The sequence below is a fragment of the Phyllobates terribilis genome, unplaced genomic scaffold (assembly GCF_046119375.1).
Source record: "Phyllobates terribilis strain yellow unplaced genomic scaffold, ASM4611937v1 Scaffold_11__3_contigs__length_659146591, whole genome shotgun sequence".
NCBI classification, from domain to species: domain Eukaryota; kingdom Metazoa; phylum Chordata; class Amphibia; order Anura; family Dendrobatidae; genus Phyllobates; species Phyllobates terribilis.
Genome location: NW_027362771.1, coordinates 616578505 through 616596632, shown reverse-complemented (window position 1 = coordinate 616596632; position 18128 = coordinate 616578505). Strand labels below are relative to the sequence as shown.

The 18128-nt window shown below is 47.4% G+C and overlaps 1 protein-coding gene across 1 annotated transcript in view; it reads left to right on the top strand.

The window, feature by feature from the left end:
* Positions 1 to 18128, top strand: part of LOC141167135 (vitelline membrane outer layer protein 1-like) — an 81835-nt gene that overhangs the window by 55859 nt on the left and 7848 nt on the right. The window contains exon 2 of the mRNA XM_073654519.1: positions 2169 to 2281. Within this exon, the coding sequence (XP_073510620.1) occupies positions 2169 to 2281 (113 nt within the window). The remainder of the gene's footprint in view (positions 1 to 2168; positions 2282 to 18128) is intronic.

Sequence of the window (18128 nt, the reverse complement as noted above, 5' to 3'; positions counted from 1 at the left end):
ACGGGCCATGCAGCAAGCCACCCGTAGGCCCGCTGCTACCAGGAGGTAGAGGGGTCAGGCCAGATAGAGGGAATCGGTTCCTCAACTAGCAAGAACTACAAGGTTCAACTAGAAAACCGGAGGCTGCAGCACTTTAAATACCGCAGGCCGTCCACACCAGTCCACTAAGAAGGTAGCCATATAGGACCGAGGGGACGGAACACACGTCGCCCGCCAAGGCCCGAGGGTACCGGATAGAAGTGTCACTAGGTGTGAGGTGCAGGAAGAGGCCAGAGAGGACACACAGAAGGGGGTCCTGCTAAGTACTCCGGAGATATCTGAGGGTCGGCTGAACCCCTCACTGCGTGAGCACAGGACGCCATGGGCCCTTACACTGGCCCTGTAACTGGAACTGCTATAATCGTGAGTAAAGACCCTGGGACTGCACTATCTGACTCCGTGTTATTACTGACTACCTACACCATAACCACCATCATCTACACGCACTGCCCTGGAGCTACACTCTTCCTGTGGGGAGTTATACCACCTTTGCTGCCAAACCACCAGCTTCAGAGGACTGTTCCGCAGCGGCGGCCTCATTAGCCGCACTCCACAGGTGGCGTAGTCGGACATTATAATAAAAACCTTTACATATAGACTACCCTTGGATTGACCGCCCTGGGTCACAGACCGGGTCACCGCCACAGTGACTACAATCCCCCAGCATCTACACGCCCGGCTCCGGGTGCCCCACGGCCCAGGGGGCGCGTCAGATCCTTCAAACAAAAGACAAGATGTTGGCCGTCCTTCTTCTCTTGGTGACTCTACAGAACTTAGTGGCAGCTCAAACTGTCATATCTGTTCCAAATGGAGTTTCAGAGAGGACGAAGTACTGCTCTTGCTAAAGCCTCACAAGTAGTAGTGAATATAGCCGGCACCTCCCTCTCAGACACACCAGGTATTTATACACCCAGGCCAGGGAGCTAATTAGCCAGAGGAAGGTAGCCGCTAGGTCCTAGAGACAGCCAGCCTCTAAGAAGATGTCTGTAATGCCAAAGGTAGAGATTTCCTGTAAGCAACTGCAGGGCGACTGTCACCTCTGACACACCCGTGATATGTATGGACAGGAACTATATTCTAGGTTCTTCAAAGTAGCCACCTTTTGCTTTGATGACTGCTTTGCACACTCTTGGCATTCTCTTGATGAGCTTCAAGAGGTAGTCACCAGAAATGGTTACCACTTCACAGGTGTGCCCTGTCAGGTTTAATAAGTGGGATTTCTTGCCTTATAGATGGGGTTGGGACCATCAGTTGTGTTGTGCAGAAGTCAGGTGGATACACAGCTGATAGTCCTACTGAATAGACTGTTAGAATTTGTATTATGGCAAGAAAAAAGCAGCTAATTAAAAGGTGAACGGATGGACTCTACATGCCTGGTTCCCACCGTGAAGCATGGAGGAGGAGGTGTGATGGTGTGGGGGTGCTTTGCTGGTGACACTGTTGGGGATTTATTCAAAATTGAAGGCATACTGAACCAGCATGGCTACCACAGCATCTTGCAGCGGCATGCTATTCCATCCGGTTTGCGTTTAGTTGGACCATCATTTATTTTTCAACAGGACAATGACCCCAAACACCTCCAGGCTGTGTAAGGGCTATTTGACCAAGAAGGAGAGTGATGGGGTGCTACGCCAGATGACCTGGCCTCCACAGTCACCAGACCTGAACCCAATCGAGATGGTTTGGGGTGAGCTGGACCGCAGAGTGAAGGCAAAAGGGCCAACAAGTGCTAAGCATCTCTGGGAACTCCTTCAAGATTGTTGGAAGACCATTTCCGGTGACTACCTCTTGAAGCTCATCAAGAGAATGCCAAGAGTGTGCAAAGCAGTCATCAAAGCAAAAGGTGGCTACTGTGAAGAACCTAGAATATAAGACATATTTTCAGTTGTTTCACACTTTTTTGTTAAGTATATAATTCCACATGTGGTAATTCATAGTTTTGATGCCTTCAGTGTGAATGTACAATTTTCATAGTCATGAAAATACAGAAAAATCTTTAAATGAGAAGGTGTGTCCAAACTTTTGGTCTGTACTGTATATATGTATACATATATATATATATACACAGGGACTAGGATGGATGTGCAGACAGGCATCTTTTATTTCTACAATATTTATCTTACTCTTAGGTGGAGGAGTGGCAAGACATTTTGGATGATACGGCTCTGAATGGAATTAGGCTGTATTGTACTGAACCCTCATCTCCGGACGTGATAAAGAAGATTACTTCAAAAGAAGGAGAGTAAGTAGCAGACATGTAGCATGGTCAAGAACATGTCCGTCTACAAGGCTGATGGGTGGAGTGCTCGGTCAGAGAGCCTATATATACAAATATCAAAGACTGACTGTCACTTCCAAACAGAAAACAGATGTGAACTGGGGCTTACTAAGAGTAGCCATCTCCATATATAACTAACAAATAAAGTAGCATTCTGTAGAGCTATAGTATACAAACATGAAATACATCACTCTGGATCTGCATTACTGCTCTAGAAAATAGGAAAAAGGCGAAGATACTTAGCGCATAAGTCGGCTAATTCATGTGTACCCGGCAGCCAACAACAAGGTGATGCTCTTTGCTGGGAACCTACCTAATGTGATACCTCCTATCAGCCCAGGAGAGGTATTTTGTTTTTTCCTATTTTCTGGAGCAGTAATGCAGATCCGGTTTCATATATATCATGTTTTCATGCTACAGCGTTACAGAGTGCAACTTTACTTGTTAGTTATATATGGAGGAGCCAATCTCATAGCTTGCGCTGTTCACACCTGCTCTCTGTTTGGAAGTGACGGTCAGTCTTTGATATTTGTACACAGGCTTTCTGACTGTGTACTTCACCCCTAAGCCTATGGTGGTTTTAATCACAGCAAAATCCCATCTACCCAGATAATTCTAGCCATCAGCCCAGCAGAGGTATCATACAGTCATATGAAAAAGTTTGGGCACCCCTATTAATCTTAAGCTTAATGTTTTATAAAAATTGGTGTTTTTGCAACAGCTATTTCAGTTTGATATATGTAATAACTGTTGGACACAGTAATGTTTCTGCCTTGAAATGAGGTTTATTGTACTAACAGAAAATGTGCAATCTGCATTCAAACAAAATTTGACAGGTGCATAAGTATGGGCACCCTTATCATTTTCTTGTTTTAAATACTCCTGCCTACTTTTTACTGACTTACTAAAGCACTGTTTTTGGTTTTGTAACCTCATTGAGCTTTGAACTTTATAGCCAGGTGTATGCAATCATGAGAAAAGCTACTTAAAGTGGCCACTTGCAAGTTGTTCTCCTGTTTGAATCTCCTCTGAAGAGTGGCATCATGGGCTCCTCAAAACAACTGTCAAATGATCTGAAAACAAAGATTATTCAACATAGTTGTTCAGGGGAAGGATACAAAAAGCTGTCTCAGAGATTTAACCTGTCAGTTTCCACTGTGAGGAACATAGTAAGGAAATGGAAGAACATAGGGACAGTTCTTGTTAAGGCCAGAAGTGTCAGGACAAGAAAAACATCAGAAAGGCAGAGAAGAAGAATGGTGAGATCAGTCAAGGACAATCCTCAGACCACCTCCAGAGAGCTGCAGCATCAACTTGCTGCAGATGGTGTCACTGTGCATCGGTCAACTATACAATGCACTTTGCACAAGGAGAAGCTGTATGGGAGAGTGATGCGAAAGAAGCCGTTTCTGCAAGTACGCACAAACATAGTCGGCTGAGGTATGCAAAAGCACATTGGAAGAAGCCTATTTCTTTTTGGAAGAAGGTCCTGTGGACTGATGAAACCAAGAATGAGTTGTTTGGTCATACAAAAAGGCGTTATACATGGCGGCAAAAAAACACAGCATTCCAAGAAAAACACTTGCTACCCACAGTAAAATTTGGTGGAGGTTCCATCATGCTTTGGGGCTGTGTGGTCAATGCCGGCACTGAGAATCTTGTTAAAGTTGAGGGACGCATGGATTCCACTCAGTATCAGCAGATTCTTGGCAATAGTCTTCAAGAATCAGTGATAAAGTTGAAGTTACGCAGGGGATGGATCTTTCAGCAAGACAATGATCCAAAACACCGCTCCAAATCTACTCAGGCATTCATGCAGAGGAACAATTACAATGTTCTGGAATGGCCATCCCAGTCCCCAGACCTGAATATCATTGAACATCTGTGGGATCATTTGAAGAGGGCTGTCCATGCTCGGCGACCATCAAACTTAACTGAACTGGAATTGTTTTGTAAAGAGGAATGGTCAAAAATACCTTCATCCAGGATCCAGGAACTCATTAAAAGCTACAGGAAGCGACTAGAGGCTGTTATTTTTGCAAAAGGAGGATCTACTAAATATTAATGTCACTTTTCTGGTGAGGTGCCCATACTTATGCACCTGTCAAATTTTGTTTGAATGCAGATTGCACATTTTCTGTTAGTACAATAAACCTCATTTCAAGGCAGAAACATTACTGTGTCCAACAGTTATTACATATATCAAACTGAAATAGCTGTTGCAAAAACACCAATTTTTATAAAACATTAAGCTTAAGATTAATAGGGGTGCCCAAACTTTTTCATATGACTGTATTAGGTTTGGTTCCCAGCATAAGAAGATCGCCTTGTTGTGGCTGCTGGGCATGCAGGAATTGGCCAAATTATGTGCTAAGTATCTTAGTTTTTTCCTATTTTCTGCAGCAGATCAAGTTTCATATATTTGATGTTTGCATGCTATAGCACCACAGAGCGCTACTTTGTAACTAATTAATTATAACGACTAGAGGTCAAAATTGAAAATGTATTTTAGGCCTTATTCAGACATCAGTATTTTTTATGTACGCACAAAAAAATTGTACCAATGTTTTGCATCCATGTGTTATCAGTGTTTGGTTAGTGTGTCATCAGTGTTTAATCAGTATGTCATCAGTGTTTGACCAGTGTGTCAACAGTGTTTAAACGGTATGTCATCAGTGTTTGGCCAATGTGTCATCAGTGTTTAATCGGTATGTCATCAGTGTTTGGCCAATGTGTCATCAGTGTTTGGTCAGTGTGTCATCAGTGTTTGGTCAGTGTGTCAAAAGTGTTTGGCTAGTGTGTCCTCAATGTTTGGTCAGTATGTCATCAGTGTTTTGCCAGTGTGTCATCAGTGTTTAATCAGTATGTCATCAGTGTTTGGCCAGTGTGTCAACAGTGTTTAATCGGTATGTCATCAGTGTTTGGCCAATGTGTCATCAGTGTTTGACCAGTGTATCCTCAGTGTTTGACCAGTGTGTCCTCAGTGTTTGACCAGTGTGTCATCAGTGTTTGACCAGTGTGTCATCAGTGTTTGGCCAATGTGTCATCAGTGTTTAATCGGTATGTCATCAGTGTTTGGCCAATGTGTCATCAGTGTTAGACCAGTGTATCCTCAGTGTTTGACCAGTGTATCCTCAGTGTTTGACCAGTGTGTCCTCAGTGTTTGACCAGTGTGTCATCAGTGTTTGACCAGTGTGTCATCAGTGTTTGACCAGTGTGTCCTCAGTGTTTGACCAGTGTGTCATCAGTGTTTGGCCAGTGTGTCATCAGTGTTTGCTCAGTGTGTCATCAGTGTTGGCCAGTGTGTCATCAGTGTTTGACCAGTGTGTCATCATTGCTTGCTCAGTGTGTCATCAGTGTTTGGCCAGTGTGTCATCAGTGTTTGACCAGTGTATCCTCAGTGTTTGACCAGTGAGTCATCAGTGTTGGGCCAGTGAGTCATCAGTGTTTGGCCAGTGTGTCATCAGTGTTTGGCCAATGTGTCATCAGTGTTTGGTCAGTGTGTCATCAGTGTTTGGTCAGTGTGTCATTAGTGTTTGGTCAGTGTGTCAAAAGTGTTTGGCTAGTGTGTCCTCAATGTTTGGTCAGTGAGTCATCAGTGTTTGGCCAGTGTGTCCTCAGTGTTTGGTCAGTGTGTTATCAGTGCTTGCTCATTGTGTCATCAGTGTTTGGCCAGTGAGTCATCAGTGTTTGCTCAGTGTGTCATCAGTGTTTGGCCAGTGTGTCATCAGTGTTTGGCCAGTGAGTCATCAGTGTGTGGCCAGTGAGTCATCATTGTTTGGCCAGTGAGTCATCAGTGTTTGGTCAGTGAGTCCTCAGTGTTTGGCCAGTGAGTCCTCAGCATTTGGTCAGTGAGTCATCAGTGTTTAATCAGTATGTCATCGGTGTTTGGCCAATGTATCATCAGTGTTTGGTCAGTGTGTCATCAGTGTTTGACCAGTGAGTCATCAGTGTTTAATCAGTATGTCATCAGTGTTTGGCCAATGTGTCATCAGTGTTTGGTCAGTGTGTCATCAGTGTTTGGCCAATGTGTCATTAGTGTTTGACTAGTGAGTCATCAGCGTTTAATCAGTATGTCATCAGTGTTTGGTCAGTGTGTCCTCAGTGTTTGGTCAGTGTGTCCTCAGTGTTTGTTCAGTGTGTCATCAGTGTTTAATCATTATGTCATCAGTGTTTGGCCAGTGTATCATCAGTGTTTAATCAGTATGTCATCATTGTTTGGCTAGTGTGTCATCAGTGTTTAATCAGTATGTGATCAGTGTTTGGCCAGTGTATCCTCAGTGTTTGGTCAGTGAGTCATCAGTGTTTGGCCAGTGTGTCCTCAGTGTTTGGTCAGTGAGTCATCAGTATTTTTCACATATGAATAAAGAAATAAATAAATTACGCAGCTTCTCCTATCCTTTGCAATGTTAAACACAGACACACATCACACTGACGGTACATGGATGCCATCCGTGAGCTGCCCATGTGTTTTCATGGATGTATAAACTTGTATTGACACTTTTCATCTGTGCTGCTGGAAAAAAAATGGATATGTGAACAGTAGCATAGGCTATAATGGATACATGCAATATTTGTGAAAAATAGGGACAGAACACGTACATATTAGGCCTCTTTCACACGTCCTGATATTTCCGGTACTGGAAAAATTATGTGTGCCACATCAGGATTACACATACCGGCGCCTGTGAATCAGCCATACAGTTTGTGCTGTTCCCCGGTGCCAGATCCTGAAGCAATCACTCATCATTGTCCCCTGCTTATGCTGCGATCAGCGCCAGCAGAGGACAATGTTGAGAGCTGTATTCTGCCCCCGCTGTCTCCAACAATTGTAAAAATAAGAATAAAAGAAAAACCCCATTATACTCACCTTACACTTAATTCCCTGAAGCCATTGTCCCCTGTAAACAAACCAGAAATAAAAAAAACACAATATCTCTTGTAACGGGTCTGGGAGGCGGAACCTCTGAGCTACTATACAAGGGGGCGGTCCTTGTAAGGGAGCGGGTGGCGACCAGGGAAGACGGGCTGCCACAGCAGGTGACCGGGACAGTCTCTGAGTGAACGGGCTGGAGGTCACGGCAAGTGACCAGGGCAGTCTCTGGATGAACGGGCAGGAGGTCACGGCAAGTGACTGGGGCAGTCTCTGGATGAACGGGCAGGAGGTCACGGCAAGTGGCCGGGGCAGTCTCTGGATGAACGGGCAGGAGGTCACGGCAAGTGACCGGGGCAGTCTCTGGGTAAAGGGTTGGTACGACCTGTGGCGGCTGATGGTAGACGTGAGCTCCCAGGTGAGCAGGCGAGAGTCTCTGGATAAACGGGTGGTCACAGCATGTGACGGCGGAGCCTCCAGGAAGACCAACAGACAGGCGGCAGATGAGTGCTCCCAGGTGAACGGGCAGAAGTCACTGGACAGGCGGGTGGTCACAGCACGTGACGGCAGAGCCTCCAGGTAGGCTAGCAGACAGGCAGCAGATGAGCGCTCCCAGGTGAGCGGGCAGGAGTCACTGGACAGGCAGGTGGTCACTGCACGTGACGGCGGAGCCTCCAGGTAGGCTAGCAGGCAGGTAGCAGATGTGCGCTCCCAGGTGAGCGGGCAAGCTGGTCCATAGACAGACTGACAGGAGTTGGAAGGCAGACCGTCGGACCTCAGGCAAGCAGGCAGGTAGCTGATGTGCGCTCCCAGGTGAGCGGGCAAGCTGGTCCTTAGACAGACTGACAGGAGTTGTAAGGCAGACCATCGGACCTCAGGCTAGCAGGCAGGTAGCAGAATATCAGGCAGGAATAAGACAGCAAGCTGGCAGGAATCTGGCAGGTATCTGGCAGGTAACTGGCAACGGGACCTGAGGGCTGAAGCAGAGTAGTGAACAGTGCAACAACATTGCTCGGGCACCTCCATTTTGGAGGAGGTGCCTTATATATGGTGAAGTCCTCCGGCCATTGGCCGGGGACTCCTTAGGATGGCGCGCGCGGCCCCTTTAAGAGGGAGGGAGAGCGCGCGCGCCCTAAGCACAGTGGCCGGGAAGGAGCGCGCGCTGCCAGCAGAGCGGGAGGAGGACGCCGGGCACGGAGCAGAGAGGTGAGGGGAACAGCGTCCCTGCCTAGCAGAGGGCAGGGACGCCAGCGCTACAGTACCCCCCCCCTTTAGGCCCCCCCTTTTTTAGGCCAGACAGAAATTTAGCAAGGATAAGAGGGGCATGGATGTTCTCCCGGGGCTCCCACGTTCTCTCCTCAGGACCAAACCCCTTCCAATCCACTAGAAAAAAGGTCTTTCCTCTTACCCTTTTGGTGGCAAGAATGTTCTCTACCTCAAACTCGTCCTCAGCAGAAACCGGAGCAGGAGGCGTACCTGTAGACTTGGAAAAAGAGTTAAGAACCACAGGTTTGAGGAGAGATACATGGAAGGAGTTAGGGATCCGCAAGTTGGCCGGGAGTTTCAATTTATAGGCCACCGGGTTGATCTGACTGATGACCTCCAGAGGACCGATGAACCGAGGCCCTAACTTGTAAGAAGGTATCTTGAGTAGAGATGAGCGTTGTTCTACTCGAACTGTTCGCCAATCTCAAATTCGAGCTGTTTTGGGCGGTGTTCGAGCCGTTCGGCGAACACGAACAATTTGAGAAAAATTCGGCTGTTCGAGGTTATGTTCGATAACTGTTCGTGCACCAAAATCATAACTGGATTTTTTCTCAGTAATGATGAAAATTAATGTTAATCCGCAGTTTGAGTGTACAGCGGGGCGGGGGGAGGGGCAGGGGATGGATCTCTGCAGGAACAATGAAGATCTCCATTTTTTTTTCTCTTTCCCGCATTTGCAGTGGGGAGGTGCAATCTGTCAGCCTATCAGCAGCGCACACACGGAGCGAAGTGCTTTTTTTCACACAAGCAAGGGCATGTGTGATTGGCAGTGTATGTCACATGTCCTTGCCCTATAAGACCAAGCCATTTTACCCGTCGCCACCATTTTCTCACTGCTGCAGCTGCGTGTTAGACGGCACCGCTGTTGCTGTGTGCGCTATACCTTGTTAATTTCAAGCCAATTTTCGCACAAATATACAGATAGCTTGGGAGTAGGGAATAGTTGTGATTGCAGTCCTTTTAAGGACTAGGTTACAGCATTTCCTACGACTTTTATCAGGCAGGTCTGTGCTCTTAAATAGATAGGTTGGGAGTAAAGACTAATTGTAATTGGAGTCCTTTTCAGGACTAGGTTACATCAGTTCCTATCAGTTTTTGCCAGGCAGGTCTGTGCCAGTGCTGTGCAAGTTTTTTTCACAGCATTTGGCTGAATCTAGCAAAGCTAATCCTTTTTGGCCTATTGCAGAGTGTGTTAGTCAGTGGAGTAGCCTATCTGTGTTGCAAGATATACCACCTGTGTATAGAATACCAATTTTTTTACTGCACCTAGTGAAGTAAAATCTTTTGGGCATAGCATCATTCTATTAGTCCATCTATACTGACCTCCATCAGGTTGCAAACTGAATATCATTTTTTTCTGCATCTAGCTCTGAAAAAATATTGGGCTTCTAGCTGTGTGTGGGACTTGTTCTATTAGTCCATCTATACTGACCTCCATCAGGTTGCAAATTAAAAATAATTTTTTTCTGCATCTAGCTCTGAAAAAATATTTTGGCTTCTAGCAGTGTGTGGGACTTGGTCTATTAGTCCATCTATACTGACCTCCATCAGGTTGCAAATTAAAAATAATTTTTTTCTTCATTTATCTCTGAAAAAATATTTGGGCTTCTAGCAGCGTGTGGGACTTGTTCTATTAGTCCATCTATACTGACCTCCATCAGGTTGCAAATTAAAAATAATTTTTTTCTGCATCTAGCTCTGAAAAAATATTTGGGCTTCTAGCAGTGTGTGGGACTTGTTGTATTAGTCCATCTATACTGACCTCCATCAGGTTACAAATTAAAAATAATTTTTTTCTTCATTTAGCTCTGAAAAAATATTTGGGCTTCTAGCGGTGTGTGGGACTTGGTCTATTAGTCCATCTATACTGACCTCCATCAGGTTGCAAATTAAAAATAATTTTTTTCTGCATCTAACCCAGCCAATAGTTTTGGCCTAATACCACAGTTTGGCCACTCAGCTCTGCTCGGTTACCATCCATTGTTTTTTTGTGCAAACAACTCCTTAGTTGTGAATTAGTTAACCACCAAAATGAGTGGAAAAAGGCCTGCTGCTGGTGGAAAGGGGAATAGGCGTGTTGGGAAGGGGAAAAAAGGTTGTGTCCGTGGGGTAGGTGCAGAAGAAAGACCATCTTCCAGCCAAACTAAAATGTCTACTTCTTTTAGCGGACAATGTGATAAGATCCCTTTCTTACGGCCACGCCAATCGCTACAAATTCCAGATGAGGCACAAAAACAGCAGGTGCTTCAACGGATATCAAGTGCTCCTTTAAGTGGGCTCTCCTCCACATCAACTTCAACATCACAAATACTCCAGTCCTCAAAGGTGTCACCCAAATCGCACTTGCTTCCTCACAGCTCCCAAATCTCCAGCTGCCCGTCTGAGTATGAGGTAGAACAGATGGTTGAGTCTGCAGAGCTGTTTACTCATACTATAGCCTGGGAATCAGAGGTCGACTCCAGCGCTTCTGTGAATCCAGACGAGGAAATGATCTGCACTGATGCCCAGAATCTTTATGAGTCGGATCCAGGACCAGACGCAGAAGGTTCTGACCATAATGTAGACCCTCATTCCCAAACTGTAACTCCTGTTGGTGGAGACAATGAGGAAGACGATGATAAGACTCAAATACCTGATTGGAGCGACAACTTTAGTTTTTTGTCAGGGCAGGAACAGGTTGGCTCTGAGGACGGCGGGTGTGATAACGCACAGGGTGATGATGATGAGGTCGGAGATCCCACTTACTGTCAACCCACAGTCAGCCAAGAGATGAGGTCAGCAGAGGAGGTGGAGGAAGATGCTAGTGACGACGAGGTCAGGTTGCGCCTTCCTGGACAGAGACGTAGTACTGGAAGCACGTCAACAACTGCATCCTCAAACACAACTCTGCCTCTCACCACAAGTCGTGGTGGCTCTTCAGGTCGCATGGGTGCTAAGCCTTGCATAGCCTGGGCATTTTTTCAGATCGATAAAGATGACCCAACTCGTGTTATCTGTAACATTTGTCAGCAAAAGCTAAGTAGAGGCCAAAAAATACATAGTTTGAGTACTTCATGCATGAACCGGCACATGGACATGAAGCATAAGTTGCAGTGGGAAGCTCAGTGTGCTACAATGCGGTCTAGCCGGCCGGGCCAACCACCGTCTGCCATATCTTGTGCATCCGCGGCCTCTTCATCCTCTGTGACTGGGGGGACAGCAGTCACACCTGTTTTGGGGCGCAGACCTGCCACCTCTTTACCCGCAACAGCCAGCGTGATTGGCAGGTCATCATTTTCTTTGGAGGTGGTAACACCAGCTGGTCTTGAGCGCTGTCCGACATCGATAGCACCACCTTTGGATCAAGGCAACCTAACATGTCCGCCTGCATCTTCCTCACAGACCGGCAGTTTGCCGGGGACACCCTTATCAACCCCGTCTAAGCACAATAGCCAGCCCTCGGTCCCTCAGATGTGGACAAGTAAAAGACCATTTCCTCCTAGCCATGAGAAAGCTAAGAGGTTGAATTTCACCATCTGCAAGCTCTTGGCTACAGAAATGCTGCCTTTCCGCCTGGTGGACACAGAGGATTTTCGAGACCTTATGTCCGTCGCAGTGCCCCAGTACCAGATGCCCAGTCGGCACTACTTCTCAAAGAAAGGTGTGCCTGCGCTCCACCAGCATGTCGCACACAACATCACCGCTTCTTTGAGAAACTCTGTGTGTGACAGGGTGCATTTCACCACAGACACTTGGACGAGTAGGCATGGACAGGGGCGTTACATGTCGCTGACTGGGCACTGGGTAACTATGGTGACAGCAGGACAAGGGGCTGCTGTCCAAGTCTTGCCGTCCCCACGAGTTGTGCGTCAATCCTCTTTATGTCATTTTTCCTCCACTGCTTCTGCCTCCTCAACCTCCTCTCGGTCTTCCACCTGCACCCAAAGCCTGTCTGGTCATGCCACAAGCTTTCTAACTGCGCAGAAGGGATCCTGCACACCTCCTTACTATGCTGGCAGTAGGGCTCAACGTCATCAGGCGGTTTTTACATTGAAATGTCTGGGAAATGTGAGTCACACAGCTGAGGAGTTGTGGTCAGCTCTGGAGAACCAATTTCATGAATGGTTGTCTCCACTGGACCTGAAACCAGGGAAGGCCGTGTGCGACAATGCTGCAAACCTGGGTGCGGCCCTTCGCCGGGGCAATGTCACACACGTGCCTTGTATGGCTCACGTGTTGAACCTGGTTGTCCAGCAATTTTTAGCCCACTATCCCAGACTAGATGGCCTTCTGCAGAGGGCACGGTCGCTGTGTGCTCACTTCCGCCGTTCGCATCCCGCAGCTCAGCGACTTACATCTCTACAGAAGTCGTTGGGCCTGCCACTTCACTGGCTAAAATGCGATGTGCCTACCCGGTGGAATTCAACTCTGCACATGTTGCAGCGACTGTGGCAGCACCGACAAGCCCTGGTGCAATACGTTCTGACGTATAGCCTGGGCCAACGAGATCCAGAGGTGGGGCAAATCACGCTGGAGGAGTGGTCTCAGATCAGGGACCTATGCACCCTTCTGCACAGTTTTGAAATGGCGACGAAGATGTTTAGTGCTGACGATGCCATTATCAGCATGACTATTCCGGTGATTTACATGCTGGAGCACATGTTAAACAGAATTCGGAGTCAGGTGGTGGCACAAGAGGAGGTGGAGGAAGTAGAGGAGGAGGAGTTGTATGCGGAAGGGCTAACATCTGCAAGGTCCAGACGGTCGGCAGCACCAAGGCGGCAGGCATGTGAGGGTGGGGGAGATGGTTTTACCAGGGCGCATGGTAGCAGCCAAACTAGTGAGGAAGGTGCAGGAGCCCAGGAAGAAGTGGAGGACGAACTGATGGAAGACTCATCAGATGAGGGAGACCTTGATCACATTTCTGTTGTGCGAGGTTGGGGGGAGAGGACAGAGGAAGGAAGCATGATTGTTACCTCGCCACCAACACAACAGGGACTTGGTGCTCCTGGATGCGCAACACACATGAGTGCCTTCTTGCTGCACTACCTGCAACATGACCCTCGAATTGTGAGAATTAGAAATAATCCTGACTACTGGGTTGCCACACTGTTAGATCCCCGGTACAAAAGTAAATTTGCAGAAATTATTCCTGCCATAGAAAGGGATGCACGCATGCAGGAGTATCAGCAGAGACTGTTGCAGAATCTTACATGTGCTTTTCCACAAAATACCAGTGGTGCACGTAGTGAATCTCACAGTTCCAACTTGCCAACCGTGGGACCGTCAAGTGTTCAGCACTCAAACCGTAACAGAACCACAGTATCTGGTGGTAACATCAATTTTGCGGAATCATTTCACCACTTTTTTAGCCCATCCTTTGCAAGGCCACAGGAGACAAGAAGTCTGACACATAGTCAACGCCTAGAGACGATGGTACAGGAGTATCTCCAAGTAAACATTGAAGCCACGACTGTGTCACTGGACCCTTGCTCTTTTTGGGCTTCCAATCTGGATAACTGGCCGGAGCTAGCCATTTACGCCTTGGAGATCTTGTCATGCCCCGCAGCCAGCGTTCTGTCTGAACGTGTGTTCAGCGCTGCTGGTGGTGTGCTGACAGATAAGCGCACGCGGCTCTCCACTGATAATGTAGACAGACTCACGTTCATAAAGATGAACAAATCATGGATCCGAAACGACTTTTCTACCCCTGTGTCATCCTGGGGAGAGTAAAAGCTTGATGATTGTTTAAAATCACCCTACCAACCGTTTTAAGCTTTCAAATTACTAATCATGTTTATCTGTATCTTGACTGGAAAATAATTTGGGCTTTGTAGCAGTGTGCAGCACTGATCCTATTAGGCCATCTATACTAAAGCTTCACCAGATTTAAAATTAATAATAATTTTTAGCTGCATCTAGCCCGGAAAATAATTTTGGGGCTCCGAGATGCGCAAGGCACATAAGTGCCTTCTTGCTGCACTACCTGCAGCATGACCCTCATATTGTCAGAATTCGAAGTAATCATGACTACTGGGTTGCCACACTCTTAGATCCCCCAAACTTTTCGATCAACCTTTTCATTTTAATAAAGACCAAAAAAATGGTCATTTTTGAAATTATAAGCATTAGCAGGTTGTTAGAAACTGAAATCAAACAGTTTTCAACTCAAAACTTTATTCTAGGTGATGTTACATTTTCACATAGGACCCCTTGTTCGAAAGGAGCTTCTGAACTCTCTCGTCCATTGAATTTGTCAGGTTTTGGATGGTTTCTGCTTCAATTGTTTTGCATGAGGACAGAATACCCTCCCAGAGCTGTTGCTTAGATGTGAACTGCCTCCCGCCATCATAGACACTCCTTTTAATGATGCTCCAAAGGTTCTGAATGGGGTAGAGGTCAGGGGAGCATGGGGGTCACACCATAAGTTTGTCCCCTTTTATGCCCATATCAGCCAGAGATGCAGATGTTTTATGTGCAGCATGAGATGGTGCATTATCATGCAGAAAAATGATCTTGCTGTGAAATACACGGTTCTTCTTCTTGAACCATGGCAGGAAGTGCTGTTTGAGAAAATCCACATACATTATGGAGTTCATCTTTAGCGCCTTCAGGGATCCTAAAGGGGCCGACAATCTCTCTCCCCATGATTCCAGCCCAAAACATTACTCCACCTCCTCCTTGTTGGCGCTGTAGCCGTGTTTGCGTGGGGTGTCCATCAACCAGCCATCCTCCACTCCATCCATCTGGACCATCGAGCGCTGCACGGCACTCATCCGTGAACAAAACAGTTTTGAAATCAGTCTTCATGTAATGTTTGGCCCACTGGAGCCGTTTCTGCTTGTGTGAAGTGGATAGAGGAGGTCGACAGGATGGCGTATGCACAGCTGCAAACCTCTGAAGGACCCTGCATCTTGTTGTTCGGGGGACGTTGGAGGCACAAGCAGCTTCAAAAACTTGTCTGCTGCTATGACAAGGCTTTTTTGCCGCTGCTCTTTCAACCTGACGTAATTGCCTGTAGGAAAGAGTCCTCAATTTGCCCTTATCAGCACGCACACGTGTGTACTGTGAATCAGCTACATACTTCTTGATTGCCAAGACACTTCATCCTGATCATCGCACAATGTTGATTGTAGTCATGCCTTGACCTAAACACTCCACAATTTGTTGCTTCTCAGCAGCCGACACATCCTTTTTCTTTCCCATTTTGGCAGAAAATGTAGGCTGCTGAATAATGTGAGAGAGCCTTCTTAAGTAGTCTTGCCTTTCATTGGACACACCTGCCAAACTAATTAGCACTGGTGTCTGCAATTGCTTACAGTGATATAAAGAGCCCTGACACACATCACCATCAATGAGTTTAACTGACAAACAAACAAATTCTTCCCTTATCACTCCTAAACACTTTTTGCATAATAATTTGGAACACAGTGTACATGTGCTTTTCCACAAAACATCAGTGGTTCACGTAGTGAATCTTACAGTTCTAACTTGCCAACCGTGGTCTGTATGGAGTTGTTCAATAAAGGGCCCAAAATTAAGATAACATAGATGGGAGAGGTCTCTATGAATAGGAATTCCTAAGTATTTGATACCCTGTGAGGGCCAGGCAAAGGGAAAGTTGGACTGGATGGAATCCTATATGGATTTGGGGAGGGAGACATCGAGGGCCTCAGACTTCGCTGCATTGATTTTAAAATTTGACCATGTAACAAAGTGATCTATTTCAGCCATAACAGCAGGGATGGATATATGTGATTGAGTGATATATACTAGGACATCATCAGCAAATAGAGAGCACTTGTACTCGGTGCCTCCCACCTCAATCCACCTAATATTGGGGTTATGGCGAATTGATGAGAGCAGGTGCTCCGTCACTAGGATGTATAAGAGAGGGGACAGAGAACATCCCTGCCTTGTCCCATTGGTGATTGTGAAAGGTGATGAAAATGTTCTGACGCACCCCCTGGGCCTTGGGACACCCGGAGCCGGACCCTTTTTGGTGGATGCTGGTGGTTGTAGTCTTCGTGGCGGCGATCCGGTTCCGTGGCTCAGGGCGGTCAAACCAGTGGCGGAACTATTTATGTGGTTTTGATGTTTAAATGTCCGACTACGCCACCCGTGGATTGCGGTCAGAGTGAACCGCCGCTACAGGGCAGACCGCTAAGGCTGGTGTTGTGGGTGCAGCAGAGCGTAGCATAACTCCCCACGGGAGGAGTATAGCCTCAGGGCAGTGTATGCGGAGGATGGGGGTGATGGTGCAGGGCAGCAGCAGTAACGACACGGAGTCAGTGATGCAGTTCAGGGCCTTTACTCACAGTTCTTATTATCCAGACCACGTCTGCAGGTAACGGCTGCCCACGTCGTACTGTGCTCACCAGGTGAGGGGCTCAGACAACTCCCAGATAACTTTGGAGCGCTTCACAGGACCCCCTTTGTGTGTCCTTTGTCTGGCCTTTCTTACCAACACTTCTGTCCGGCTGCCTCGGGCCTCCTCTTGGTAAACTTGGCGCCAGTTTCCCTGACCCTATGTGGTGCCTTCCTAGCGGGTGGAGCAAGGGGCTGCGCCACATAAAATGTCAGAGCCTCCGGTTTCTAGCTGAGGGTCGTTTCCTGCCTCCACTAGTTCGGGGACCGGTCTCCACCTTTGGCCTGACCCCTCCACGCAGGTGGATTCGGGCGTGCGGTGGCGACTCGCCCGTCCGCACCCCTGGGATCCCTTCATTCCTCGTTCCTGGAGCCTTCTCCGCTCCTCTTCCTTCCTTCTCCCTCTTGCAGGCCTGGGCCTCTGTTACTAGGCCCGCCTCCGGAGCAGAGCTCATGCAGAGCCCCTGCTCCCTGCCACTTCTGCTCAGACTTCTCTGCACTGAACTAAGATGGTGCCCACCTTTTATACTCCCTTCTCAATGCACCCAGGAACTGCTTCCTCCCTGCTCCTGCACTGCAGGGTTCCCCTTCCTCAGTGTTCCATCCCCCCACTCCAGCCAGGGACAGGGACTGTCGTGCCCATCTCAGGGGCATATTGGTCGCCCTGCCCCACGGCAATGTGGTGTAATGCATGCAGGTGTCGGGTCCTGATCCACACTCCATCCTTATCTGAGAGTGAGATATCACACCTCTGGGTGAGGTGCAATACGTCTGTAGCAACCGAGCCCTCGGTGCTACAGTTCCATTTATCTTCAGCCTAGGTGACGTATTGTGATACAGGGCCGTGATTTTGGCTATAAAAGGGTCCCCTAGACCCCTACCCCAAGCTTTTTAAGAGAATCATATATGGCGTGCCAGGAGACTCTATGGAATGCTTTCTCAGCATCCAACGAGAGTATCTACTTACAAATTTTTAACTGCATCTAGCCCAGGAAATACTTTGTGCCTAGTAGCAGTGTCTGCTAGTCAGCGGATTATCCCGGCTGTTAAGCAAGCTACACCACCTGTAGTTTGGACACTTAATTTTTTCAAAGGAAATGCTTCGTGACCACGGGATACTTAGTGAAGAGCATCAGGAGGCACCCCAAGGCATAGGGGCTGGGACTGGCACTAGGATGCCTTGCGGTGGACAGCCGAGCTCGATCCTTATAAAAGCTTTTTAACTGCAGCAGCTTTAGTGGACGCTACTGGAGCTGGAATTACGCGGCTGCTGGCATGAGACTTGCCCTCCAATAGATCCTTGTAAATGGATTTAAAGTGTATTCA